The sequence below is a fragment of the Primulina tabacum genome, chromosome 18 (assembly GCF_025594145.1).
Source record: "Primulina tabacum isolate GXHZ01 chromosome 18, ASM2559414v2, whole genome shotgun sequence".
In the NCBI taxonomy this organism is placed as follows: domain Eukaryota; kingdom Viridiplantae; phylum Streptophyta; class Magnoliopsida; order Lamiales; family Gesneriaceae; genus Primulina; species Primulina tabacum.
Genome location: NC_134567.1, coordinates 26,539,097 through 26,564,948, shown reverse-complemented (window position 1 = coordinate 26,564,948; position 25,852 = coordinate 26,539,097). Strand labels below are relative to the sequence as shown.

The 25,852-nt window shown below is 35.9% G+C and overlaps 5 protein-coding genes across 8 annotated transcripts; 2 read left to right on the top strand and 3 right to left on the bottom strand.

Annotated features, from left to right (window-relative positions):
• Positions 1-1,851: 1,851 nt before the first annotated feature.
• On the bottom strand, positions 1,852-8,280 carry LOC142533712 (uncharacterized). Of its 2 annotated transcripts, XM_075640577.1 has the most exons (8): positions 8,125-8,280; positions 7,877-7,954; positions 7,026-7,766; positions 6,757-6,865; positions 6,340-6,460; positions 5,522-6,253; positions 2,790-4,434; positions 1,852-2,580 (listed from the first exon to the last, which is right to left on the bottom strand). In XM_075640577.1, the coding sequence occupies exons 3-8, from the start codon at positions 7,216-7,218 to the stop codon at positions 2,162-2,164; spliced, it is 3,219 nt and encodes a 1,072-aa protein (XP_075496692.1). In that variant the 5' UTR covers positions 7,219-7,766; positions 7,877-7,954; positions 8,125-8,280; the 3' UTR covers positions 1,852-2,161. The 2 variants fall into 2 exon arrangements, with proteins under 2 accessions (XP_075496692.1, XP_075496691.1); XM_075640576.1 differs by lacking the exon at positions 8,125-8,280 and having other exon boundaries at positions 7,026-8,104.
• Positions 8,281-11,908: 3,628 nt separating this feature from the next.
• On the top strand, positions 11,909-14,271 carry LOC142533706 (protein Iojap-related, mitochondrial). Its single transcript, XM_075640566.1, has 4 exons — positions 11,909-12,287; positions 13,095-13,182; positions 13,582-13,679; positions 13,866-14,271. The coding sequence occupies exons 1-4, from the start codon at positions 11,967-11,969 to the stop codon at positions 13,935-13,937; spliced, it is 579 nt and encodes a 192-aa protein (XP_075496681.1). The 5' UTR covers positions 11,909-11,966; the 3' UTR covers positions 13,938-14,271.
• Positions 14,272-14,942: 671 nt separating this feature from the next.
• Positions 14,943-17,353, top strand: LOC142533345 (TLC domain-containing protein At5g14285-like). 3 transcript variants are annotated; one of them, XM_075640085.1, is made up of 2 exons: positions 14,943-16,087; positions 17,205-17,353. In XM_075640085.1, the coding sequence occupies exon 1, from the start codon at positions 15,321-15,323 to the stop codon at positions 16,074-16,076; it is 756 nt and encodes a 251-aa protein (XP_075496200.1). In that variant the 5' UTR covers positions 14,943-15,320; the 3' UTR covers positions 16,077-16,087; positions 17,205-17,353. The 3 variants fall into 3 exon arrangements, with proteins under 3 accessions (XP_075496200.1, XP_075496201.1, XP_075496199.1); XM_075640086.1 differs by lacking the exon at positions 17,205-17,353 and adding an exon at positions 16,363-16,514; XM_075640084.1 differs by lacking the exon at positions 17,205-17,353 and having other exon boundaries at positions 14,945-16,233.
• LOC142533346 (uncharacterized) lies at positions 16,925-20,962 on the bottom strand. The gene is made up of 9 exons (XM_075640087.1): positions 20,742-20,962; positions 20,581-20,663; positions 18,972-20,206; positions 18,710-18,883; positions 18,104-18,208; positions 17,913-18,008; positions 17,671-17,768; positions 17,550-17,591; positions 16,925-17,219 (listed from the first exon to the last, which is right to left on the bottom strand). The coding sequence occupies exons 3-9, from the start codon at positions 19,089-19,091 to the stop codon at positions 17,171-17,173; spliced, it is 684 nt and encodes a 227-aa protein (XP_075496202.1). The 5' UTR covers positions 19,092-20,206; positions 20,581-20,663; positions 20,742-20,962; the 3' UTR covers positions 16,925-17,170.
• Positions 20,963-21,898: 936 nt separating this feature from the next.
• Positions 21,899-25,424, bottom strand: LOC142533523 (lysine histidine transporter-like 2). The gene is made up of 7 exons (XM_075640335.1): positions 25,129-25,424; positions 24,458-24,841; positions 23,965-24,358; positions 22,718-22,823; positions 22,467-22,558; positions 22,306-22,374; positions 21,899-22,224 (listed from the first exon to the last, which is right to left on the bottom strand). The coding sequence occupies exons 1-7, from the start codon at positions 25,308-25,310 to the stop codon at positions 22,126-22,128; spliced, it is 1,326 nt and encodes a 441-aa protein (XP_075496450.1). The 5' UTR covers positions 25,311-25,424; the 3' UTR covers positions 21,899-22,125.
• Positions 25,425-25,852: the final 428 nt, after the last annotated feature.

Here is a 25,852-nt window from a genome sequence, read left to right as displayed (position 1 = left end):
TCTATTTTAATTATATATAAAAATTGCTCTAATAAGAATTTAAAAAACAATTATTCGGTTTTCTATTCCATCTAAAATAATATTTAATTAATCAATCCAAACAAATCAAAAAAATAGATGCCTGACGCGCTGGTATTTTTTTCGTTCGTTTACTTTTTCTTTTGTTGATTATGAATTCGTTTCTTCAAATTACTTGTTTGTTACTGTTCTTTTGTTTATTAATACCAGTCAGAAGAAATTTAGAAGAATTCCGTATGTTTTTATTGATGATATATAGTCTTCGCGATGGGGATTTTGGGGATTGTGGGGAAATTTCATGGATATCATCACACCGAAGCAAGAAGCAATGACATTCATTGCGTTTCTTACCTTCATAAAAGAGTTTTCTCAGACTGTTCTAGCAGAATCAATACCCAAGATCGAATTTTGCCAGTCTTGATCGTGGGTGCCGGGCCTGTGGGCATTGTTCTCTCAATTCTTCTTACGAAATTAGGTACTCCTATCTCGATTACACGAAATTGTTTGATTTTATTTTCAATTTTGTTATGAGGATTATAAAATTTGAATCTCTGTTGCCTTTTTCAATCAAATTTCCAGCTCTATGATGTCCATTGTTCTAAACTGTGGGTACTGCATTTATCGAGGATTGATAATGCATGCCTGTTCGGGGAGGAAAGTGTTTGAAGACCATATGCACAACACCACAAAGTAACTGCGTATCAAGGTTAAATTATCGTTTCAACTATTTCTCATTTTACATCTAAAAAATGCTACTCATCCTATTAGGTAAACACTCAGTTAAATTCAGTATCCTGCAAAACAGTATGTCAAGTAAACAACACTTGATAAACCATATATAACATGTTCGTCCCAAAAAGTGTTGGACTCACTCACCTATGTTTAGTGCGATTCTTGTATCTATGTAACGAAGATGTTGAGCGGCCTCTCTGTGACCACTAGGTGCCAACATCTCGGCCATCCTGACCAACACCTACCTGTCTTGAGGTGATGTGTGCAACACATGCACTGGGCGGCTGAATTTGGCCCGTGGCTCTGGGAGTTCTTGGATGTTGCATCAAACATCTCCGTGGAATCGACACATCCCATTTGCTGCTCGTGGCTAAGTACTCGAGCCACAAATTCAAGTCCTAACCATTGCTGTTAGATATATGTGCAGCATCCTAGCTGCCGGCCTAAAAGTTCGAGTCATTCAGATTAAATTTGGTGTTTGTGCGAATGCGTTTTTTTTTTTTTGGCTCGTTTATTATCATAACTATTCATATAGACATACACATTACTTTGTAACCAATAAGTGACGCAAATGCGTATGCTTTGACACGGAAAAATTGACAAAGATAAAGAGAGTTTCAAGTAATTCAAAAGTAAACATCAAAATATCATGCACGTATATTTTTATCGTGTGTTAAGATTAAAACTTGGATTGACCTAATTATAGGCAGTCCAACACATAACGGTGGAACCCGAGTTATGATATCATGTTAAGATTGTAACTTGAACCTAACTCAACCCCGAAAGCTAGCTCAAGAGGAGAGGATTGTCAAAGTTCATATATACAACTCTCAAATTATTTATTCAATCGATGTGGGACAATTAACAACATGTCTTTGGAATTTTGTATTCTCCACCTGAACTGTTCCCTATTTGTCTGTATTAGGATTTATCATTACTTTTTTTCCCCAACTATATTATTACACGTATTTTTCTGTGCTTTCTTAAATCGGCGAAAAAACCCGTCTAATATTTATTAGCGATTTGATCATGCAAAATTCCTTTATTTAAATATTTATTTTGCGTTCGTATATTAAATAGAAAGTGACGAGGCCCCATAAATCCAATTTCAATACGAAATGTATATTTCAAGTGCAACATTATTTACCACCAACAATTACAAATAACCATCCGAATGCAATTTCCTTGAGCGTCGGAAGAAAAGAATTTACCACAAAACCAAATACTAACAAACAAGAATATTGCAATTCCTCTATTATGATCAGCCTAATAATAGAATCAGAACTTTACAAGAATGATCAAATCTCTAAGCGGGAAGTGTATGTATTTTTCTTACAAAAGAATTAGAACCAACAAAAGGCCTGAAAATGATGGTAGAAACACATAGCAATGCCACAGCTGCCGGAGAATCCTACATGATTGTGCAATTACACTTGGACTCCAACTTTGGAGGCTTCATGCTGTCCCACTTATATGGAGATTTAACTACGTGTGGAATGAACTTCGCTTCCGTTTCAGCATCAATGGAAGCAGGTTTTGGGTCGGTTTCCAACTTCTTCTGTCGAGTTTTCTGGGATCTGGAATTACGATTCCCAGTGTTTCTTGACCGGATCTCCGGTCTGTCTGAATTGGATTTCGCAACAAACGGGATCTCCGGTTGTAGAACTGGTTCCACTCGTGGTGTTTCTTTATCTATAGCTATGTTCACAGCTTCGTATGCGAGATTGTGGACAATGGAGCTGCAGAAGAGGATTGCGTCTGTTGCTTCTTCTAGAGTCAAGCTTCGGGACTTTCTTCCATCGGAGTCTTCCACCATAATAGTTGATTCTTCTACAATTAGAGTGAAAGTTTCATGAATTAGAGAAGAGAATAACACTTGAAAAGGTTTAGCCTTCCACTGCAGAATAAGACTAGGACACAATAACAAGAAAAAATCGTCAAATATGGGGAAGGAAGAATAAAGAATAAGAAGCTCGAACATAAGATAAAAAATGAAAGAGAATCAGAAACACAAACATTCGAAATTCTGATGCACATACCAGGGGCACCACGGGCTGAATCTGAAATATAAAATTCTTCCAAAGTTGTTATAACATTATTCTGTGCCACTGAATCAGAGGGCTCCAGTAATTCATCTGTGTGGGAATTATTGGAATCTACATCAGAATGACAATCAGCAGCAACAATATCAGCACTATCTATTTCCATTTCGGGTTTAGTATCCAAAGAGCTTGGAGTGTGAGCTTCTTCAACATCCACTACAACAGGGCACGGGCTTTGCATCTCACCTTCCCCATGACCACAGGGCTGCGAATGTGCAGATAGTGTATCTGCATCCATTGAATTATTAGAATCCGAAATCGAAACTGGCAAAACTGAAATATCTTCGGAGTGGACATTCATGAGATGGTCAGTTAATTCAGCAGCAGATTTAAAGATGTGGCTTTGAGAATCCATATATTCAGAAGCCAGAGATTGTTCACTAGGATCTACACATTTTACGGCCCCAATACTATCTTCGTGGCAACTTGATGCTGCACTTTGGACCTGGAAGCAATGACTTGAAGCACCGGACAAAGATGAGGCAGATTGTTTGTGCTTTGTAGGCATATCAAGCATCCAATTTTCTGTATCTGATTTTCGGCCACTTGATTGCCTTTGAACCCGAGTTTCTATTTTTCTCGAATAGCCCATATCAACAGAAGATGACACAGATGCACTGATGTGCCCAATGGAGCTTCTTATGCTATTCATAGAGTCCCTCATATAGGAGAAATCATCACAGCAGGTGGTACTCGCAGTAAAACTCCTGCTTTGGACAATGGGTCCTCTGCTGCTACTTGATTTCTTCAGCAACAAAGAAATGCCCGCACCTTCAGGAACTTCCACCTTAGAATTTAAATTGGCCCCGCCATGCTGCAACTGCTGGTGGCCAAAGTCTCCATACAGCTGATGAATAATCTCTTGATCGGTGGCAGAAGTCGTTATCCCTTCCTCAACCAGAAGTGCTGCAGGATTCTGACTTGGCTCGCTATATGAATCTTGACCCTCAGCAGTAACCTCATCAAGATAATCTATCACAATGTTACCAGAACAGGTAGCTTTCAATGGTTCTGGAGTAGACTGGTCCAAAATCTCAAGCGAACTATGCCTTGTATTTATTTCCAAATTCGCACACTTAGCACAAAATTGTAAGTATCCTTCCATCACATCTTCATCTGAAGGAAACTTGAGGCCACATTTCGAGCATATTGCCATATCTGGTGGACCATCACCATTTGAATAATCATCCATAGCTGCAGCCTTGTCAAGTTGGCTATTTCGGTCAGCAACACCAAACCGAGAATTTACTATGGAGGGGCCATCATGCTGACTAAGAGTGGACTCTTTCATGATCTTGTTCCCAAAATCTTCATTCAAAGCATCAGCTTGATCCATAGAAAATATTTCATCCTGCAAATTAAGATATTGTGCTTTCACACTTTCACGGGTCAAATCTTCCTGGTTTAGCTCAATTTCTCTTGTATCAAGTGCTCCACTCATTCCTTGGTCAGAACTGGCATTGCTGCTAGTTGTGATTGAAGAATTTCGGGATGTCAGAGAACGATGATGTACACTTGCAAAAGTTGAACTGGGGACACTGGACAAGAGGGGTCTAAACATATTCTGAGGGCCCTTCTTATCCTGCATACAATTACATGGAAAAAAATGTCACCTCGTGAAATCAGTTAAAAGATACAGCAATAAAACATGCTTCAGGAAGTGACATGGCCGTATCATATTTGACCTGTTGGGAAACCATCATACAGACCAAGTCGTGGTCCACAGTCGAGAATAGGCAATAATTATTAATCTTGAGTCCCTCCACCTTATATTAAACCATTCTACTTCACCCATCCCAAAACTAGTTTTAAGTATCCTTCAAATTGTAATTTCATCATGCATCAGCCATTACCACTATTTTTTCCGTGCACAAATGCAAACAAGTATTTCCTTGTTTGATGATGATTATGAAGAACTCGTGAAGTCATGTTTTATTTTTTGATGGTTACAATCATTTTCTGAAAGGTGAAGCCTAGAAGTAGAAGCTCATGCATGGCTCTTGATATCAAGTTAGTAATATGGTGCAGCCTGGCGAGTTAAGTTGATGGATCAAGAAGCTATAAGCACATCATAGCAGGAAAAGTGAGAAAAAGATTAACTACAACCTTGGTATCCATGACCTTACTATCAGAGAAAAATAAATCCAATCACAGCATCAAACTAAGCAGTTTGGTATATGCATATATTGACACGTGGTATGCAAATTTTAAGTAAACATATACAAGAAAATACTTTCCTCATCAACTATAGAGTCAATATTAAATAACATTAAAAAAACTCAAACTAAAACTAGCACTAAAAAAAAGAAAAATAGTAAATAGAACAAACACCATCCAGAAAATCTGGTGAATAGTGCCAAAAAAATCAGCATTCTATGATTAACCACAATGTTGCACTTCCGCTGTGCAAGGAACAGATGGACACAACAGCATTTATTAAAGACTGTGCACATGCAAAAATAGACACACATACAAGATATATTGAGAAAAGTAAAGCCATTTAATTTTCAATTAAGAGACATGGTCGGTCACTTAATATAGCAAGTCATTGTTGAACTGCATTTTGACACTGAGCAGAAGGAAACAAATATCAGACAACTGGAATAACAAGATAGTGTGATCCATTACCAAGAAACCAAAGGGAAAACTAATACAGAAAGTTGCCTAACCATTTGTCGGAGCGCCAGGTCGAAGGATCTTTTGGGGGCGGAGCTGTACAAAATTTTAGACGGTTTCTTGGAATATCCAACAGTCCTCATGTTTGGGAGAGTCCCTATGCTTCTAGGAGCTGAACGGTCTGAGCTGCTGATAGGTAAGGATTGTGGCGACTCAGCATCATCATCACCAGATGATGCAACTGACGCTTTGCTATGGACACTAAATGGATCCCTATCATGACTGTGTGACGAACTGACACTTCTAGAAGCGGTTGGAGACATGGATTGTCTTCCAGATCGGGAGCTGTTCCTTGATGCTGGAGAAGTACCTCGTACATATGATGCTGGTCTATCAGCCAGTGAGGTACGAAGATTAGGTGGGGCCTCTGAAGAAAAGCCAGGGATGTTAGATTGCCATGTGCTTATTTTTGGCGAAGCAGAGTTCCCCCGACTCGTCTTGATGGGGGAGGCACCTCTAACTCCCGATGGGGAGACACCATTGACTGAACCAGTGCTCATCCTCCTTGGGCTGGGTGTACTAGACCGCAGAGCAGGTTTTGGTTTACTCGGTGGGGACGACAACCTTCTTAAAGCAGAAGGCTGTCGCAAAGTAGGCGGTGGGCTTGAGTGTGTAGCAGAAAGCGGCCTACTTCTTGATTGCAGTGTATTGTTACTCGACTGAGGAGATGGGCTCAAGCGTTGAGGACTTGCGCTACCTCTACTATTTGTGCAACCCTTCTCTGTCTGCAGTTAAAACACATTTATGAACAATTTCAGACGAACATAAAAAACGAGTCATATCATAATCAAGTCTTCTTGTAAGATCATACTGAGGATGACAGCGGGACTGGAACAGGTTGACTCCTTGACCTCCCCCTAGGCGCAAGATTAATTGGCGGCGCATCATCATCCAAAGAAGTAAAAAGAGGAGTTTCAGGAGGCGTTATCAACCTGCAACATAGTTTGAATGACACGGTAAGGAACACAAGGAGAATGAAATACCGCCAGTCATCATTTTATGCAATCACTGATGGGTATTACTTTTGCCCGAAGTTCAATATCAGAACTTCTAAGTTTCAATAACATGGATAGAATCATCAGGAAAATGTTAATGCGCAAAATGGATTTTTGCTATATCCTGAAACCACATCGATAGTTGCTTTTAGCCCTTTTTTTATACCAACAAAATTCAAACGAGAGAAAGAAAAGAAAATCAAGAACAAAATAACAAAAATAAAAGAACAAACCAATCATAGTCATTTTTATCTCCCTCTGTGTTCAGCAGGTCACTACTCTCACCCCTAGCAGGAATGGAGATTCCAAGCTTGTGATCTGGTAAGTACCTCAACTTTGTAGCTGCCAAATGCCATAAACGAAAAAACAAAAGACAGGAGACAAAAAAAAGGCAACATTTGTCAGCAAGACTAAGCAAATAAAAAAAAACCACATTATTATCTAAATACCAAAGCCATAAATGCAGATAATCTGAAAGCAGATCAAGGGTGTGAAAACTCACAGAATATCTCCTCAAAGTCGTCATTCGACTGAAGCAAGAAATTCTCTTTTTCTTTGCTCCGCGACTCGTTGAACAGAGCAAGATCGTCGTCATCTCGATAGTGAATCCCGCTCTCGAGACTGCGCCCTCTCTTGTGATTCTCTACCGTCATTTCCCTACGTGGGAAAACCCTCACAGCCGGTGATGGAGGCATTAATTTGAAATCCTCACCTTAAATTTAGCCTATAGTTTACCAGTCAAACGCTTCAGGAAAAACAAAAATCCTAACTCAAACAGCAAATCATTGAAATCACAAAATTCGATCCAGCATCTCCGTAGAGAAAATTCATTCCAACACTTCCCCTCTACAACACCTAAGAATCAAATCCCACTTCACATTCGGTACATCGAAGAAAAATGTCACCTTTTTTACCCATTTGCACCAATATCATGTAACTCTGTATTTCTTCTGCAGCTCAACGACGCCCACTTCAAATAACACTTAAACTACCAAAGTCTACTAAATTATCCCAGACCCAATCCAGAATCCACTTCCGGAACCAACACTCCAAACCCACCACAACTTACCACCAAAGCAAACACTTTTAACACAGGCAGCAAAATTCAGCAGCTCCAAAGGGTGAAACAAGCTCAAGAACAAGCACAAAAATGTCATTCCACGATACCCACTTCAAGACTCACAGCTTTACTGCAAAACCCTCAAGTCCTCTGAACATTACACGCCCCACAAGTGATCTGGATCTGAAGGGAAGTGAGCAGATCAAGAGAAATCCAAGATCAGGCAAAACTGTAGAAAGAAAACCTAGAAAAGACGGATGAAAAGATGAATAAAGGGCCTAATTATTGTTCACGTGAGAGGTAGATTGCAAGGGGAGAAAGCGAAATGTGCAGCAGGCAGTAGCACCACCACCACGACAGCAGCGGCAAAGCTTAAAAGGAAAAAAGAAATGACAAATGAAACTCGTAAAATAAAAAAATGAAGTGATTAACAATGAAATTCGTAAACAATAAAAAAAATGAAGTGATTAACGATAATAATTGTGGAAAACAATGTGTAGACAGTGATCATCTGGCATTGTTTTTCGCTTTATTTGACTACCTTTCTATAGTTTTGTTACTTCCTCTCTCTCGGTCAGCTTTGATTCTCCATTTTCTTTTCTTTCTTTTTCTGCAGTTACCATTTTTTCCTTCTCTTTGCTCTGCCTTTCATTTTCTTATTACACTTTTATTTTTCCACTTTTTCTGTAATTTTACTCCTAAATTAAATGAACAAAAAAGGAGGGTAGTGTAATAATAGTGACATAAATGAGTGGTTTGGGACATAATTTCATGGTTTTGCGGTTGCCGCTGTTCAGATTAGGTGTGAGAAACTATGTTCATATCTAAAGAGATAATGGTGTTTTTATTTCAATGATAGCTCTATTGTGACATAATTTTACGAAATTTTTTTTTATACACGTATCAATTTTATTTATATTTACAATAAAAAATAATATTTTGACATAAAAAATAATATATTTTCAAATTGATCTAAATAGAATAAATGTCTATCAAAATTGACTCGTTTAAATCGTTTCACATGAATTTTTATATTATTTTAATTAGTGACTTTGTTGCTGTTATTATTATTATTTGGGTTTTCATTTTATAGCATAGATCAAACATATTAAGAACATGTTTTCGCATAATGTGTTCGAAAATTGTAAATGGGAGATATAAACTAACAAAAGTTCGCGTAGTAATCCGCCTAATTTGACTTAATTCGACTCGATTTCGAATTTGTTTAGTTTTTAACATGATTTCAATAATCGGATAATTTAGACAAACGAATATTAAATATGACTGTATGTAAGTTTTTTTTTTTTTTTTTTTCCAAACAACTATTGTGTAATATAGAGCAATTAAACTAGGAATCCTCCATATACATGATTGATCTCATTGTTGGAGCATTTAATGATTTAATTAATTAATATGCCAAGAGGGAACCAATAACACATGTGTTTAGTTTTGGTATAGATGGTAAATATTTCACGTTTGCCTCTGTTTGTAGTAAACAACATTGTCAAAATTTTTGAAGGTATTCTTGTCTTGAGAATATATTTGCAAATTTCCCCTTGTGTTGAGAAATTCCGTGGGGTGTTGATATAGACTTGAAAAAAATTTAATCACAAATGCAAATATATGAAATACATGATTAAATTATTTGTTTGGACACATACCTATCTATGAGTAGATCTCTTGTGAGAGAGTCTCGCGAATCTTTATCTGTGAGACGAGATCAACCCTATCGATATTCACAATAAAAATTAATATTTTTCATGGATGACCCAAATAAGATATATGTCTCACAAAATACGATCCGTGAGACCGTCTCACACAAGTTTTTGCTCATATCTATATCCATATTATAAGGCTGAGATTCATATAACAACTCTCTCTCGTTTTCAATTAGGTAGGTCTCCTGTGAGATTGTCTCATGGATTTATGTTTTTGAGACGGTTCGACACGATATATTTGAAAAAAAATATTTTTCATGAATCGAGTTAAATATGAGATTTATAGCATGAAATTGAACTGAGATATAATCTTATGTAGGTTTGTTTTTGTTTTTGTACGGGAAGAATTTATTTATCATTAATGTATGTAATACCAATACGAGCATGCGTTTGATTCAAGGGTAATAACTTTGCCTTATACACAGAACTAATTCGACTCTTTGAATTAAATTCTACCTACACCAACCAATATCAATTTAATATTTTATTATCTTTAAAAAAACCAATGCCAAATTTGGTGATAATTATTCAAATTGTCCCATCAAGATTTTTGTTTCCCCCAAGTGGTTGTAGCAATTATTACTTTTGATTGAAAGGAGAGAAAACTCTTCCATACTTTTAAAAATATCCAAATTTTTTCCAACCAATAAGTTAAGGAATCATATTTTTTCTTTCATATATGATATAAAAAAAAATTGACCAATAAGTTAAGGAATCATATTTTTTCTTTCATATATGATATAAAAAAAATTGATTTTTTTTTTTAATAATCGTTGCAATGGACCACATAAGCCAACAACTAGAGAACGTTTTATAATTATACAACTTGTCACAGCACACTCAATTCATCCCCCATCAAATATAATATATATTAACGGGTAATAATATACGCGATACATGTTATCTATATAAAAAAATTATTTTTAAAAAAATTTAAAATGAACTTTATCAATTTTTTAAATTGAAATTATATAAAAAATAATAGATAGGATGAAAAAATATTTATTTGTGAATCATAATATAGTAATGATATGTTTAGTTTTATAAGATTGATGATATTTTAGAAAAATCCAAAAGTATACGCGAATTCATTCTGTTAGTGCAAAATTGTATATATAAATGGCAAAAACTTATGTGAGACGGTCTCACGGGTCGTATTTGTGAGACGAGTCTCTTATTTGGGTCATCCATGAAAAAATATTACTTTTTACGCTAAGAGTATTACTTTTTATTGTGAACATCGATAGGGTTAACCCGTCTCACAGATAAAGATACGTGAGACCGTCTCACAAAAGACCTATTTTATATAAATATATGTGAGTGTGCGCGCGCGTGCGACAAAAAGAACTAAAAATTTTAGTCTCTTAATTTAAAAAGATAATTATCATTACATATCTTTGTCACATAATAATTACGAGATCAGTAGCATCTCTCCTTCGTGTTAAATTAACAAAATTAATCATTGCTTGTCGTTGAAAATTTCAATTAAGAACTCTAATATGTAAGATTAATATTAAGACTTTAGTTATAGGTGCTCCGTAATTTAATTATTAGAATAAATAGATATTTTTTAAAAAAATACATGTTAACTTTGAGAATAGAGAGAAATTTGAGAAAAATTTATGAATAAGATGAAATAGATATGAATATTATTAATAAGCTCACACAATCAAATGGCATAACAAATTATTAAAGGGTAAAATTAGAAGTGGTTGCTTTTAGGTACTCAATTAATATTCATATAGTTAGTTTGATAAAATGAAAAGTGTATACTTGATTATAATTTGATATGCCTAATATTTATGTTTGAAACAAAATTATATCCTGGTGTTATATATATTTAAAATATAATGATGCTATTTTTTTAAATCTTTGGAAATAACTATACGTTAGATCAAATTAAGTATGTAAACGAATTAAACCGACTCTTGAGATTTTTTAGATTACTCTGGAAATATGTGATTCTCATTTGAAATTATTAATTTCGAGTTAAATTCAAACATGTTTGAATTAGCTGAATTTGATTTTAAATTTTTGCTCGATAGTTCACGAGCTGCTCGTGAACTATTATATTTTTATTAGTATAATTATATATATTAAATAAATATATTTTGAAGATTTTAGTTTCAAAATAGCTCATAAACATGTTCGAATATTTCAAACTAAAGTCGAACTCGAGACTTGATGCAAATCTAATTCGAACAAGAAGTATAATTTTTTTGTATCCGAATTCAATTTGAACTAAAATAAATAATTCAAAATTTAAAATTTTATTAATATTCAATTCGATTTGATTTGTATACCATTTAAATGAGTGACGTTCTCATCGAAAATTTTTATTTTTTTTCACCAGAGTAGTATCATAATGTCAAAAAATGGATGACGTGACTTTGAAAAATTGACCCGATGACATCGAAAATTAAGAGTAGATCTCTTGTGAGACCGTGTCACGAATTTTTATTTGTGAGACTGATCAACTATATCGATATTTACAATAAAAAATAATACTTTAGCACAAGAAATAATATTTTTTCATTAATTATATGATTTTTAACATCGCTTAGTCATGGATGATATGCAAATATATCACATACTATAAAAATAAGTCAAAACACAAAAGCCCTATTTGCGTGGGCTATACCCCTGCCAGTGCGGTGGCGATTCAATGTGGTCGGTGTTGCGCCGCCGAGTTCTGTCCTCTACGTCATTTTCCATCAGTCATCGGTGTGAAGACCTAACCTCTTCTTCAATTTTCGCTCGTCAAATCGGATTCTCCAGCATTTCACATGACGTCACAGACTTTGTCGCAACGAAGAAGGAATTGTTAAGCTTGGAGGAGGTTGAAAAGATCCTCCATGATGTCGGAGCCGACGATGTTAAGGTTATTCCAGCTCCAGAACGTTGTGAGTTCACAGATTACATGGTGATCGCCACTGGTCGGTCTCCGTGGCACGTTCGCAACATCTCTCAAGCCCTAATTTACAAGGCAGGTTTCTGTTCCCCATTCTAATCTGAATGTGTCGATATGTCACTCTTTCTGCTGCAATTTTTTTTAAGGCAGCAGCTGACGAAAGCTGTGCCTGTGAAGCACTTTGTAATTTAATATTTTGATATGGGAACCACATGTTTTTATTCGTCCATCGAATTCCACCATATTTATACATAGATTGTACTCCGAGTGTGTTGTCTGTGTGCGTGGATTTACTGCGTGTTCTCAAATGGCGTGGATGGATAATGATATCAAAGTGTGTGCACCAAATTGCAATGATTTTCTAAAATTATTCATTTCACTTATTTATAAAACCACTATGTATATGTTATCGTCTTGAAAGGTTGAGTTTTAATGACAGATGTCAGTGAAATTATCGTAGTAGGATTAAGTGGCTGTGGATTTACCTAAAACTATAATTGATGTGCGTACCCAAATATTTTAAACCATACACAAGTTCAAATGTCAAGTCTCAATTTCTGTTGGTCAATTTTCGATTCCCCAAAATTTAAGTTTCATGCCCAATTTTTTTACACATGAATGCCTGCACATCTCCTCACTCTGTATGATATTAGCATAGCATTAAAGTAGTTGTTGTCAATTTGTTTTGTGAAAGATCTGTTTTTAGAGGTTTATACATGAAATTAGTCGGGATGGTGCTTGAATCTTCCTTGAACCTTGAAACAACCCCATGGTTACTTGTTGATGTAGATTACTTGTTGATGTAGATTTAGTTTAGTCTATAGATGTAGCTTCGGACATTACAGTCTGACTTTTGATTTACTATTTTGTTAAAATGAGCAGGTTAAGCAAAAGCAGAGAGGTGCAAGTAGGATGTTGCTGCCTACTGTGGTAGGGCAAGAAGGGGGGAAGTGGATCGCAATAGATTCTGGTACCCTTTTTTGCTCCTTCATAGGTTCCTTTCTAAACAATTGAATCACCAGTCCAGATGTTCTTCATTGGTGCAAATGGTAGCAAGTGCTATGACTACAATGATTAAAATGCTTACAAGATTTGGTAAAAACCTTCGGTAACCATGTTGACAAATTTTGCATTCAATTCAATTGAATTGCCTTTTCGTCGAATCTCAAGCTCCTTAAAAGCATACATTTTCTTTCTTATGTACATCTTAAACCACATCAAACTCTATGAACTTCATAGGACAAACCAATAATATTAATAGAAGTGTGTTTAGAAGTTGATTAGAAAGGGTTAACATGTTTGGTGCAGTTAAGTAGTGATTTAACATTTTAACACCTTGTGATTGCATGACTTCTGATGATTTTGATAGGAAAATTGATCGTGCATGCTGTTGATGAGAAAGCAAGAGCTTATTATAACTTTGAGGGGCTTTGGGCCTCAGATAAATCGAATGCTGAACAAGTTCAGGTATACTACAAATCTAGTATTATTAGCTGAGGAGTTAACTCGCTTAGTTTCATATGATACATTGTAAACTTCTGGCATTTCAAAGTTCAAAACTTAAAAAAATAAAAAGCAAAATTTGGGCTTGCAGTGTCATTTTTCTGCTTGAGACATGCTTGCTTCAGTCTTGCAATGTTTTAATAATTACAGGATTTGGAGAAGGCTTTTGTCAAGGTTCGCAGAAAGAATAACTCGAAGAAATCTTCACAACCACACATGTAGAGTCATCTAGGGTGATGCCATTAACCACTGCTTCAGAAACGGAAAATCATGATCCACCTGTACGTCTAGATGCTAAGTCGCCAATGGACATTGCGATGAATGGAATAACATGAAGAAGCATGTTTAAAATTTCATGTTTTACTGCTGCTTCGTAATGTCCAAATGTTCAACAACAAATTTGAGCCTCTAAGAAATTCTCCCATGTTAAACCGAATCTTAACTGTATTTGCTTAATTCTCGAACTTGTTGATAAGTGGCTCTAGCGATAGAATGCCGAGGTGGCGGAATTATTGGCTCTTACTCATGCATTTTACCAAGAGTGTTTCTCTCTTTATTCCAATTTCATTAAATCATGTCGGTTTTTTATATTTTTATGGAAGTTGACATGTGTTTGTGATCAACGTAGTAACATTTGACGATAGTATAAGAGGAGAAATATTTCAGATGAAGTATAGAATAATCTTACGTCATTGGACTGGCTGGCTGGCTAAAACGTAAACAGCGGTAAATATGCAGCATGGACAACATTGAATTCCTTGAATAATCAAACTGGATTTCATGCATACGAAGAATTTCTACTGTCTACGAACATTTTGAATGTTAAATTTATATATTATTTATATTTAACGAGTTAACATTGAATTCTTTAAATAATCAAATTAGAATCCAGGCAACCGACAATTTATGCTGTCTATGAATATTTTGAACGTAAAATTTATATATTTTTTATATTTAACTAGTTAACATTGAATTCTTTAAATAATCAAGTTAGATTCTCAGGCATACGTAGCTTTCGTGATTATTATTTAAAGAAAGTGATGTCAATTACTTGATTGGGGTGGTCACGTAACTAAAACAAGGAATGGTTAAACCTTTCAAATTGTCATTATTTTAAAATTAAAATTCCGAGGATATTATCCACCAGTAGAAGTCTTCGATTCCCCATTGATGGATCACCAATCGACAAGCAATTTGCTTGAAATGATTACAATAAAACGATTGCCAGCTGGAAAAACATTATTCTGATCCTAAGGTTGCTTGAAGAGAATACGATGAATGTTTGAGTAACTTAATAAAGCAGGTGTAAAACCAGAATATTCCATCAGCAATAAGGTTTTCTTGAAATAATGGACGTGACACGTGCCCGTGTTTCTATTGAGGTCAACCATGGGAGAATGGCCTCGAACTCGATAATCCCCTCACGCAACCTATCCGGAAAGAAAATATCCCAAGTATTTTTTCTTGAATTTTTCTTGCACACAATTGGTAGAGAACTCAAAACATTGGTTTTCGGCTGTAGATCCTAATTTTCTTGCACGATTTTTTTTTTGATCTTTCGCAAGAAATATTTGAAAACCTTCGATTTTCTGTATTTCTGCTCCAATGGAAATCCCGAAATTCTATGATTCATCCCTTCCTGTATTCATTTCATGGTTCATACTCGTCTACTTATTGGGATATTTCACCATCTTCAAGAACTGGGGTAAACTGTACAGGGCTGAAGCTTCAAGCTGTCTCATGTCTCTTGCTCATGGCAACCCTGCATTCGTTTCATCCATTTTCTCAATCTTACTGTCTCAAAACAGTGTAACCCAGATAGAATTCGATTCTCCAAACACTGCCTTCCAAAACTCAGTACTTGAATACAGCATATCTTATTTCTTACTGGACCTCTTGCACTATATTTTCTTGGTCCCAAGTGATGTCCTATTCATTGTACACCATGTAGCAACACTATATGTCTTAATGACATGCCGATATGTGTTTGGAGTTGGAGCAGTTGCAATTCTTGGAATTTTAGTTCTTGCTGAGGCTACAACTACATGCCAAAACACATGGAGCCTAGCTAGATATCGCAAGGATGATTCGACCGAGGCGGCTGCTGTGTTAAATTTCTTGTCGCCGATTTTTTATGCATACTACAGTGTGGTGAGGGGGATTCTTGGACCACTGCTTGCCTACAAGATAGGATTGTATTTCACCCGTGGTTTAGGTGATGGTGTGTTCCCTAATTGGGCTTGGATTTCTTGGATTGTCGTCATAGGATTAGGAATTGGGGCCAGCATTTTGTGGGTTCTGCATCTGTGGATTGACTTCTACAGAGAGAGAACCGAGAAAAACGCGAAGAAATTGAGCTAAGACATTCTAAGGTGAGTGTAAAAGTTCAATAAAAAAGTGTATAGTTAATTAGTTGCTACAGTACTTTGTTTCTAGGTATCTTTTACTCATCATGTTGAATCGTTGTTGTACATTGGCTGCTAAGAATGCGGTTGCCAAAATCATAGCATATTCTTTAGATGGTTCACTGGCATTTAATTGCGAGGACAACAATTTATTTGCGAAGTAACAACCACTCTATATTACACTTTAAAAACACGACAATAAAAATATACCATCGTACTAGTTAAATCTCCTTATATTACAGAGAGTTGAAAGAGCACATACCAATTCAAGATTTTCCAGCGAATCATCATATCGCAAGATTGTGATGCAAGGTGCCAAGAGCATCAGCTTCAATCCCTCATGAAGAAAACTACTATCAGTGACTTCAGATTTGTTTTGAGATTGTATTCAATATGCAATTATGTTATGAAGTTTAGAGAGTCTGTAAGATAGCTATCCATGGTTCTGCTACCGGGTGAAGGACTATATGCGAAAAATTGATTCACTTGTTTTGCCTTCCTCCTCCAATTATTTCCTCGAGGGAGATCACTGTGCTCAAGGAAAATGGATTTCATTTTAGTTTGGAAACTCGCCTACAATAATCCACAGTGACTCCTGTATAGAGAAGCTGTGAAACTATATATCTTCACTGTGATTAATAGAATCGTATGGAGAAGAATGGTTCTTAACCTTCACGAAATGAGCCAAGTCTGAAGGCAAAAAGAGAATATCAGGGACGATAAATGGAGAGCTTCACGTGGGAGGGAATAATCCAAGGGTACATCTTCTGCTGGTGGATATAGAGGATAGAAGCTGCTATAATATATAGAAATGAATCACACATCAATTTATAAAGGAGAAAACAAAGCAAACAATCTGAGGCATAGATCATTAAATCACCTGCATTGGTTAATAACATGCTTTGCTAAATTAGTCATGCGATGCTTGGACCCACTCGGATTTCGATAGATTTCCTCTGCACTAAGGTGCTTTAGTATGTCAACATTGCCGCAAGCAACTTTCACCTGTAGAACAAAACAATTAATCGGGAAAATCTTTGGCATGTAGAATCACTTCCTCTTGTTCGAAAATTCTCTTTTGCAGTTGGAATCACTTCCTCTGGTACAAAAAATTCTTATTTTATGTTGGTGCAAAAAGAAGGCCAAAGAAAATTTGCTAGTCTTCAGAAAATCGAGTGTCATGCGTGAAATTTAATATGATTGGTGGTAAAGCTTATGGAATGCCAAACCAGGTGCTTCTCAGATCTTAGGTAATTTTTTCTCTCGAGATATTGGAAGCATTTTTTTATTTTTTGGGTTTTTTTCCTTATCAAGTATAACTTTCATTTGATGTTTCATTCCTCAAACTTCAGGAAATATGTGTTTTTAAGAAACATCAATCACATCCCCAGCAAAACACTACTATGATCATTAAGATTATCATTGGCACCTCATTTGCAGAGAAAGTCCCTGGGTTAGGCATGCTGTGTATCTGGTCCACCAAAAAAATCAAATCTATCATCATTTGACGTTATAAAATAGAATCATTTCGTGCAGAGCATAGTTTTCACCTGATGATTGAGATCAGTTGGGTGAATATTGAAAGCATGATGTCAAAACAACATAGAGCATATTTTAATACTATGGTGAGTACTATACCACAACTTACCTGCGGGAAAACAAAGTCGTGATTAGCATCCCTGATGGATGGTGAGAATCACACGCACCACAGAACCCATATATTCAACATAATCTTGTTGCTTCGACAGATGAAGAAAACTCATTAGAGCATACCCCTTGTGACTTGACTAACCTTTCCAAGGATTTCAACCTGAAACATTTCATGAAATGTGCAATTCACGAGTCCTTTCTTAAGCCCCGGATGATCAGAATCGACGAAAGGCCCTAGCTGTCAAAGACAAATACAGAGCTGAAGATTTTCATCCCTCGTCACCAAGGACAAAACTCAAAAGCAAATGCTACATGCGGAAAGGAGGTCCTCACCAGGACAAGCAATTGAGGCTGCTTCCGGCATGCATATGCTAGAAGCTCAATTAAGGGCTCAAAGAATAAATTATCATTTGTTGTAAACAGAGCTGCCGCAACAATCTGTTCTGAGATTCAAGTGATTAAAAAACTGCATTTAGGATCTCAAGGTTTTAAAAAATAGAAATCACAATATAATATCCTAAACAAGAAGTTTAATTTCATATCTAGTTCTGTAATTTATACATGCAACACAGCAGGATGATCCATTCCTTGGAAGCAATTTCAATTTTATAATTTATAGGTAAATAAAAGAAATCACATTCGCCAAATGGCACACAAAATACTCTCTACAACCTTGTTATGCTATTTTTAGAACATAATAAAAAAAAATCTTAGTTCCTCGAAGATTCAGTGATTGACTTATTTAGACCACTTACATCAAACACAAAGAGAACATGATATAAGCAAATCATGGGTGAATTTTTATAAACTAAGAAAGTTCTGAATATTGTGCCAGACCTTAAAATTACAAGCTAATCAAAGTTGTAGATGATAATCAGTTCCATAACACCTGAACATACTGATTCTTCATCATTATGTAACGGAGAAACATTCACATACCAATGACAGCTCGGGCACATCTAGAGAGAAATTTGTCATCTGAAGATTCTGATCTATGGCTTTTTTTTTTGAAGGATGGTCCTCACAAAAATCAACAGATAAGGGGGCATAATCAATAATCTTTGACGCAACAAGGCAATGTCCACTAGGGTTGAGCCCTTCAACACCAACAATCTGTATTTGTCATTTTAAAAATTTGACTCTTATCCTGCACAACTATTTGCAGAGTAAAAAAGGATTTTCCCAAGAAAAGTCGCCTAACCTGTCCTGGGAAAACAGAGAACTGGTTTAACTTTTGCAAATCAAGACGAACACGCTGTCCTCCGGAATGCTCAGCAGTGTCAATAGCACAAACCAGACATAATGGATGAATAACTACCATAGACTTTTGTTAATGGATGGTAACACACGCCTTACTAAAAATATTTGCCTTGTCAAAACTTGATGGAGTAGTGTCACTCTCAAGCGTGGAAAAGTGTGATAATCTTGGCACTAATAAATTTATAACCAACCAGTCAACCACTGTGATCTAGTCATACAGAGAAAAGTAATCATGTTATCCACCCAGTGAACGAAGTGAAACTGCTACTGGAAATGCATCGTTGAATTTTGAAACAACACAAGATTTCTTTCTGGTGGTTGAAATGCCAATGAAATCCATTTATGCAACAAAAAAATTGGTAGGAAACTTAAATGAGTTGACAACAGCGCATTACCTGCTTGCAGCAAAACAGGCTTCTCCTTCAGGCGGCCTTCTTCCTCACAACAGATCATGCCAACAGCAAATATACTTTTTTGAAATAGCACAATTCATTAGATATTAGGATAGAATATTTTGTGAAGATAGCACGATTGTGGCATTGGATAATAACCGCAGGAGATCATGCCTTCAGTTCAATAGCTTCTTGATTCCTTAAAACTTTCCATATGTTAACAATAGCATGAGAACACAATCCTCAGTAATACGGAACTGAATTGCCTGGGAAGCAATGGAAGGGTCGACTAGTTCATTACATATTCCACCCGATACAAATGATATTGCTTGGTTTTTAATGAAATTTTCCAGAAAAAAACTAAATCACCAAAAACAAGTTTAGGAGCTTTTCCGGCATAGAAAGGTTAGCATACTGCAGTTCTAGAAAAAAAAATACCTTGTCATCATCATACATGAACCTGCAACCTGGCTCGAGTTGAGAACTAATAATGTGCATGGTACACTTTTGGTTTGGCTGAACTCTCTTGATGATGCCATCCTCAGTATTTGTATGATATTCAATCGTAACATTTTGTGTACTGTGATTCTCATTAAGTGAGGATTGGACAGCGAACTTGCTCTTTCTTTGCCCAAAAGGTGCCGCTGAATCTGGAGGTATTCCAGAGGCAAATTTGCTTCCATTTGTTTTTTCTGTTGAATCTTTCATATTCGCAGATGTGGGTTTACTGGTGGGAGTACCCAGTATGTCTTGTTTTACTTCTTGATATTCACCATCCAAAATCCTATTTAATATAAACCTTTTATTCGATAATTTTATATATGAAACAAAAAATTGTGGCAAGCAAAGAACACTATCAAACTAACTGTTGTGGTAATGGTTTGTTTCACCTTTATAAAGACAGAATCATACTCATGGGAGATGAACTGGAAATTATTTTGGGCAGTGAAATATCCAAAATGGGATAGAAGATCAAGATTCTGTTAAATAAATTGCTCGCCAAAACATACAAGAGAAATGCAGCAGAGCAAGCAATACCTCTTTAACGCTCAGAAGTTTAAAAGTATCAAATAAGTTAAATGCGTATTCACAAATGACAACAAAGTGTTTGGGACAACATATAGGTGATATGACCTTTGAGAATGTAAAATCACTCACATGGCAACATCATTGGAGTACAAATACAATCCACACTCTTTTTCTGTGACTTGATTCAGCTTCGAACAGTGAATTCCAATCCTCTGAGTAAATAGTAAAGTTAAAAAAAACGAACTCATACCCCTTTGCCATTAATTTTAGGCAAAAAAATAAACACCTACCTCTCCAAAAGAAGTGGTTGAACCCGGTTTCATAATTCCAACCTATCCTGATTGCCTCATGGTAATTGCAACATTTCAGACACTTCATAACTTAATTGCAATATAATCAACTTAATTGCAGGTGGAATATTTCATTAAGTCAAACAATTTATACAAAATTTGTATCACTTCCAGAATTGCAAAACCAATTAAAAAATGAAAGAAACATAAATTCGACGACTTCAGAAATTATTCCAGTCTCGTCTTTTGCGTGAGATAGAACACAAACGAACTGTTTTTCTCCTAACTCTTCGTTGGCCTTCTTTTTGTGGGCTGGTTCTTGGGTCGGCCCAACCGGTCCAGGAGTTGAACTCTTTTTTTTTAAGAGAGGATTCAATTTTCAAATATTGTCCAGTTTCCTATCTAACATTTGAATATTTACATGTATAAAAAAATGTAGTTAGAGGATTTTTTTTGAGTTGGGAGAAGGGATTATTATTATAACTTGTTTCGAAACTGAAATCTCGTCTCAAACTTAAAACTTTAGTGTTAGATGGATCACATACCATCCGCTAAAAGATTGCTTTTAAATTGTTCTTATTCGATGAAATTAGCCGCAAAATGACCAGTTGTTTTGTATTTAAAATATGTATCAGACTTTCTTTTTCTTTCATTTTGTTTATATATATATTTGGAGAGCCCTTATTATTATATTGACCTCAAATTCGAGATCTATCTCATATGTTTCTTTTCAACTTAGCTTTCAAGAAAATCTATCAACAGTTTTAGTCTATTGAAATCAATAATTAGAATTTATAAATCTTCTGTTTCTTATTTCATGTTTCCAGTGGCTTTAGCACTACTGATCAATTGAGCTTTCAATAGTTAGTAAAATAAAATGTCAATTTTATTTTTTTATTTTTGGAAAAACAATCATCCCCAAGTAAATTTGAATACATTTGTGTGCATTAAAATACATTTGGGAGGGTTAATTTCCAAAACAAATTTTCCGTAAATGATTTTCTTAAATAAAAAATACTCCCAGTTAAATCAAAAGTTTAAATCACGTTAATTTATGATTTTTTTTAGAAAAATTACTAAATTGGGTTAGCAAAAACTGAATTGAGGTTGAGATGGATAGGAAAATAAAGATTAAACAAATGAAGGGAGAAGAAATATGGTTCTAAATAATTATATTGAATTAGGCATCACAATTTATTTAAAAATAAAAAATCCAATTAAGTACCATGACTACAAACTAGTAAACATAAAACTAACATTATTAATTAATATTCAACTACATTTGATTTAGAAATCCCAAATTCTATAAAATACCAAATCCAATCAAGGATATGAAATATTTACAAGAATGACTTCGAATCTACTTCATATCGAAATAAAATATTTATTGGTAGAATTTATAGTTCTTGGCTGATAAAATTATGCTCCTCATTCCTCCAATGGGCGCTACTATCATCAACGCAACCCCAAGAATGATGCATATCTGAAATTCAACAAAAAAAAAATTTAAACAAATTTATTCCTTAAATAATAAAATACACACTGGCATATATAATAAACTTACCCAATTAGTACACCACGACAAGCTGAAGATTCTGGGTTTCCGGACAACGAGCCACATGATGCAAGGCAGCTAAAAACACAAACAAAATTTAATAATTAATAATAATATATTTAGTTTAATGAATTAATTAATGATGATGTTTTTTTTTTTTTGGGACTCACGAAGTAGGTTGTTGGTGCCAAAGCAAATCCACCAAAGAATCCGAGAAGGCCACCGAAGAAGGGGAATGTCATGCCAATGAACATGGTGAAGCCTGCAATATTGGAAACAAAAACAAGGGTTTCATCAAGAAAATGATAATAGAAACATTCGTAATTTCGACGGCGGATTTAGATTAATCAATACTATAATGACAAAAAATTCTTGATAGATGATTACATTAATCTAGACATTGTGTTTAAATTGTTCTTACCAACGTATAAAGTACGAGTGGTGAAACGGAGCTTAAATGAAGGAGCAAATTTCAATCTCTTCACCAAGAAAGTCTCCAGCATGTCAAAAACAGGCATGGCGTAGATCTACATGGAAATGAGTTAGATCCACACATCATATAGAATCATGGTTCGCCGGAACGGCCATTAAGCGGTCGGAACGGAACGGGAACGGTGACAACCGTTCCAAAGTTCAAGGGCAAATCGGTGATTGTGTTGTAGCGCTGTTCTTCGACGTTTTATCGGCGATTTAACGGGAAAGCGGAACGGAACGGTTTTGGTGTTTAAAAAATATGGTTATGAGATATTCATGGTTCATTACGGTGTATGATAATAGAATGGTTATGTTATTGATATTATATTTCATAGTTGATGATTATGAAAATGAATGTGTAGAATAGAAAGTTGATCTTGAGCCAAATAGGAAATGGAAGTGCATAAACGGTATGAAAAATGTGGCAGTAGTTGTGGTTTATAGTATAATGTCTTGTATATTTATCCAATTGTTGTGAGGTCACTTCCATTAGAAAGATAAGATATAAGGCTATAACTTTCATGTTTTGAGTTTTGTTCAAATCATTAGGGAAGACGAGCCAAAAGTGGCCCGAAGTCTGTCGTGTGTATCGTTGTTCTTGCACTGACACATGTTAGGAAAATGAGCATAACTTTTTACTCAAACCTTCAAATGACATGAGGTCAATTGGAGATGAAAGAAAACACATAGGGCTACAACTTTCATGTTGACCACTTTTCCTAATTCGTAAGTTAAAAATGAGTTTTCGGCAGAATGTGGCGCGCATGTGGACAATCACGTCAATATCCAAATGTTCGAAATCAATTTAATCTACGAGATATTGATGAAGAATATAACAATGATCTCGCTCCTCCGCGTCACTCTTCATGGTATTAGCTTTGGTATGTTATAATTTTTAGCGTGTATTTCTTATTGTGCTATTATTGTAAAATAGTTTTGTATTGAGAGATTAATTTGTAATAACTTCATATATTTTATTTTTTAGTATGATGTAATTTATATTTTAATTTTTTTTACCAATTTTTTGAATTTATTAATTTTTTTATACAACCGTTCCGCAACTGTTCCGCAACATAACATTGGAACTGAAACGGTAGTTGCCGTTCCAAGCACCGCAACCGTTCCGGCGAACCATGTATAGAATTATAAAATTGATCTACTGAATTTTGAGGTACAGTATAAGTTTCATCTAACCTGATAGCTTCCAATAACGTGTATCAAGACGAACATGTTAGCCATGGCGATGAGCCAAGTTGGTTTCTCCAGTGTAATCAAAATGTTGTCATCGACAGAGTTCCCGAACACGTAGTAACCGACAAAGGAAACGGGGAAATAGCACAGTGCGACGACGAGATACGCGAAAATGACACCCTTCCACATAGGTTTCTTGGATGGTTGCTCGGGTGTTGAAGGGATCGTTGCCTGGATTTCCAACACGACATTGTGGCCAGCATATGCAAAGGCAACATCTCCCAGTGCATTGAAGAAGTTAAACGTTTTATCCGACGCACTCGTGCTCGATGAGGCATAGCTTACATCCTTCTGTACACCCTTAGCAAGTGAGGCTGTCCATGCAATGGTCGAGTAACTGTCCAAGAACCAAGTAAGTTTTAAGAAACTTAATTGAAACCGCAATATGCTGACAAGGGAATGCCAAATTTGAGTATCTATATCGACGTTTCGTTACCTGAGAGACATTACAGCAGCAGCGAGGGAGATAACAGAAATGGAGTTGAAGTTGGGCAGATGAGACAACACAAAATGAATTGATGCAAATATCATTATGAAATAGGTGAGCTTGATATCCTTGCTGTCAGGCCAGACGGTGTGGTGGAATTTTTTCAGCGATTTCCCTCCAGTCACCATGTAAATGATACATGTACTAACTTCGACCACAAGCTGCTGAGGTACGACAATGTATAGCCCGAGTTTCTCGCCAAAAGCATGTTGTCCCAACTCGTGGTACCTGTCGAATCTCTTGCCGGGTACCATTTCGTGCATTTCCACCATCTGCCACAAGGTGTATAGGGTAATGATCCATGATAATACCATGACTGTTATTCCAGGTCCCCTGAACAAACGTGCGAAAAGAAATTAGGGTTTGCGAAAACCAAAATGAAATGACAGGAAAGTTAGAAAATACGTCCCGTTTGTTTGATATATCATATATATACATGCTTTTACTTTTCGTGCTGTGTCATCAAATATTGTTTCTAACCCAAGATTTATTTTACTTCTAGTCATTTTTTCACGAAATGCTATGACGCGGGATATATTAGCAATATCCAAGTCATATCTCGTTAAAGTTTCACAGACTTATAGACCAAAAAGCCAGTAACAAAATCAGGACGTGCTTACCATCCCATGTGTGACATTGCATACGGAAGACTGAGCACACCAGCTCCAACCATGGCGGTAACGTTATGGAAAGTGGAGTACCACCATTTCGCGTTACGAGAAGAAGTGATGGGAAGCCAATCGTCGATGGCCTTCTCCTGCTCCGTCTTTGCATCGTCCCGTGGTTCTACAGATGGCGCCATTGTCTCTTCTCTTTCTTTGCTTTTTCAAACTGAAAAAACAATAGAATTTCAAAGAGGGGATATATATGCTCTTCCTTTCCTTTTGGTTCAAACCACAGAACGATGGAGATTCTTGTTCCTGTGAATTCAAGATTTATAGAGTAGCTTAATTGAAATGCGATGGCAGTCCTATGGTTTCTCTTCGGGGATTAAATGGAGACCTGTGGGAATGTGGGTGGAATGCCGACATTCGTGGAGACGAATTAGCGAGAAAGTGTGGACGAAATCATTTGTTGGTTAGCAAAAATTAAGGATTCTTGTAGCACACGAGGAATGTGTGTGAATCTTGGCTGAGATAAAAACTTGGAATTAATTGCTGAACTTACGTGTGTTTTATCCATAAACGGATTCATGCCATAAACTTGCAATTTCAACGCTCTACTAGTAAATTTTTTTAAAAGTTTTTTAAACATGAAAACTACGTAAACGTGTCATTGATCAATTTTGTGATACATATTTTCAAAAATATTACTTTTAACTCTAGAATGGATCGGGTCGACTTA

Coding starts and splice junctions, on each gene's coding strand:
- LOC142533712 (XM_075640577.1), bottom strand. CDS start 7,218: ATGCCTCCATCACCGGCTGTGAGGGTTTTCCCACGTAGGGAAATGACG. Junction 6,866..7,025: donor CGACTTTGAGGAGATATTCT/GTGAGTTTTCAC, acceptor GGCATTTGGCAG/CTACAAAGTTGAGGTACTTA. Junction 6,461..6,756: donor GATAAAAATGACTATGATTG/GTTTGTTCTTTT, acceptor ACTATGTTGCAG/GTTGATAACGCCTCCTGAAA.
- LOC142533346 (XM_075640087.1), bottom strand. CDS start 19,091: ATGGTAGTTATTCATCCATTATGTCTGGTTTGTGCTATTGACACTGCT. Junction 18,884..18,971: donor TCTCTGTTTTCCCAGGACAG/GTTAGGCGACTT, acceptor TGACAAATACAG/ATTGTTGGTGTTGAAGGGCT. Junction 18,009..18,103: donor AGCCTCAATTGCTTGTCCTG/GTGAGGACCTCC, acceptor TGTCTTTGACAG/CTAGGGCCTTTCGTCGATTC.
- LOC142533345 (XM_075640085.1), top strand. CDS start 15,321: ATGGAAATCCCGAAATTCTATGATTCATCCCTTCCTGTATTCATTTCA.
- LOC142533706 (XM_075640566.1), top strand. CDS start 11,967: ATGTGGTCGGTGTTGCGCCGCCGAGTTCTGTCCTCTACGTCATTTTCC. Junction 13,183..13,581: donor GTGGATCGCAATAGATTCTG/GTACCCTTTTTT, acceptor TGATTTTGATAG/GAAAATTGATCGTGCATGCT. Junction 13,680..13,865: donor CGAATGCTGAACAAGTTCAG/GTATACTACAAA, acceptor TAATAATTACAG/GATTTGGAGAAGGCTTTTGT.
- LOC142533523 (XM_075640335.1), bottom strand. CDS start 25,310: ATGGCGCCATCTGTAGAACCACGGGACGATGCAAAGACGGAGCAGGAG. Junction 24,842..25,128: donor GCAATGTCACACATGGGATG/GTAAGCACGTCC, acceptor ACGTTTGTTCAG/GGGACCTGGAATAACAGTCA. Junction 22,375..22,466: donor TGGCACCAACAACCTACTTC/GTGAGTCCCAAA, acceptor TTGTGTTTTTAG/CTGCCTTGCATCATGTGGCT.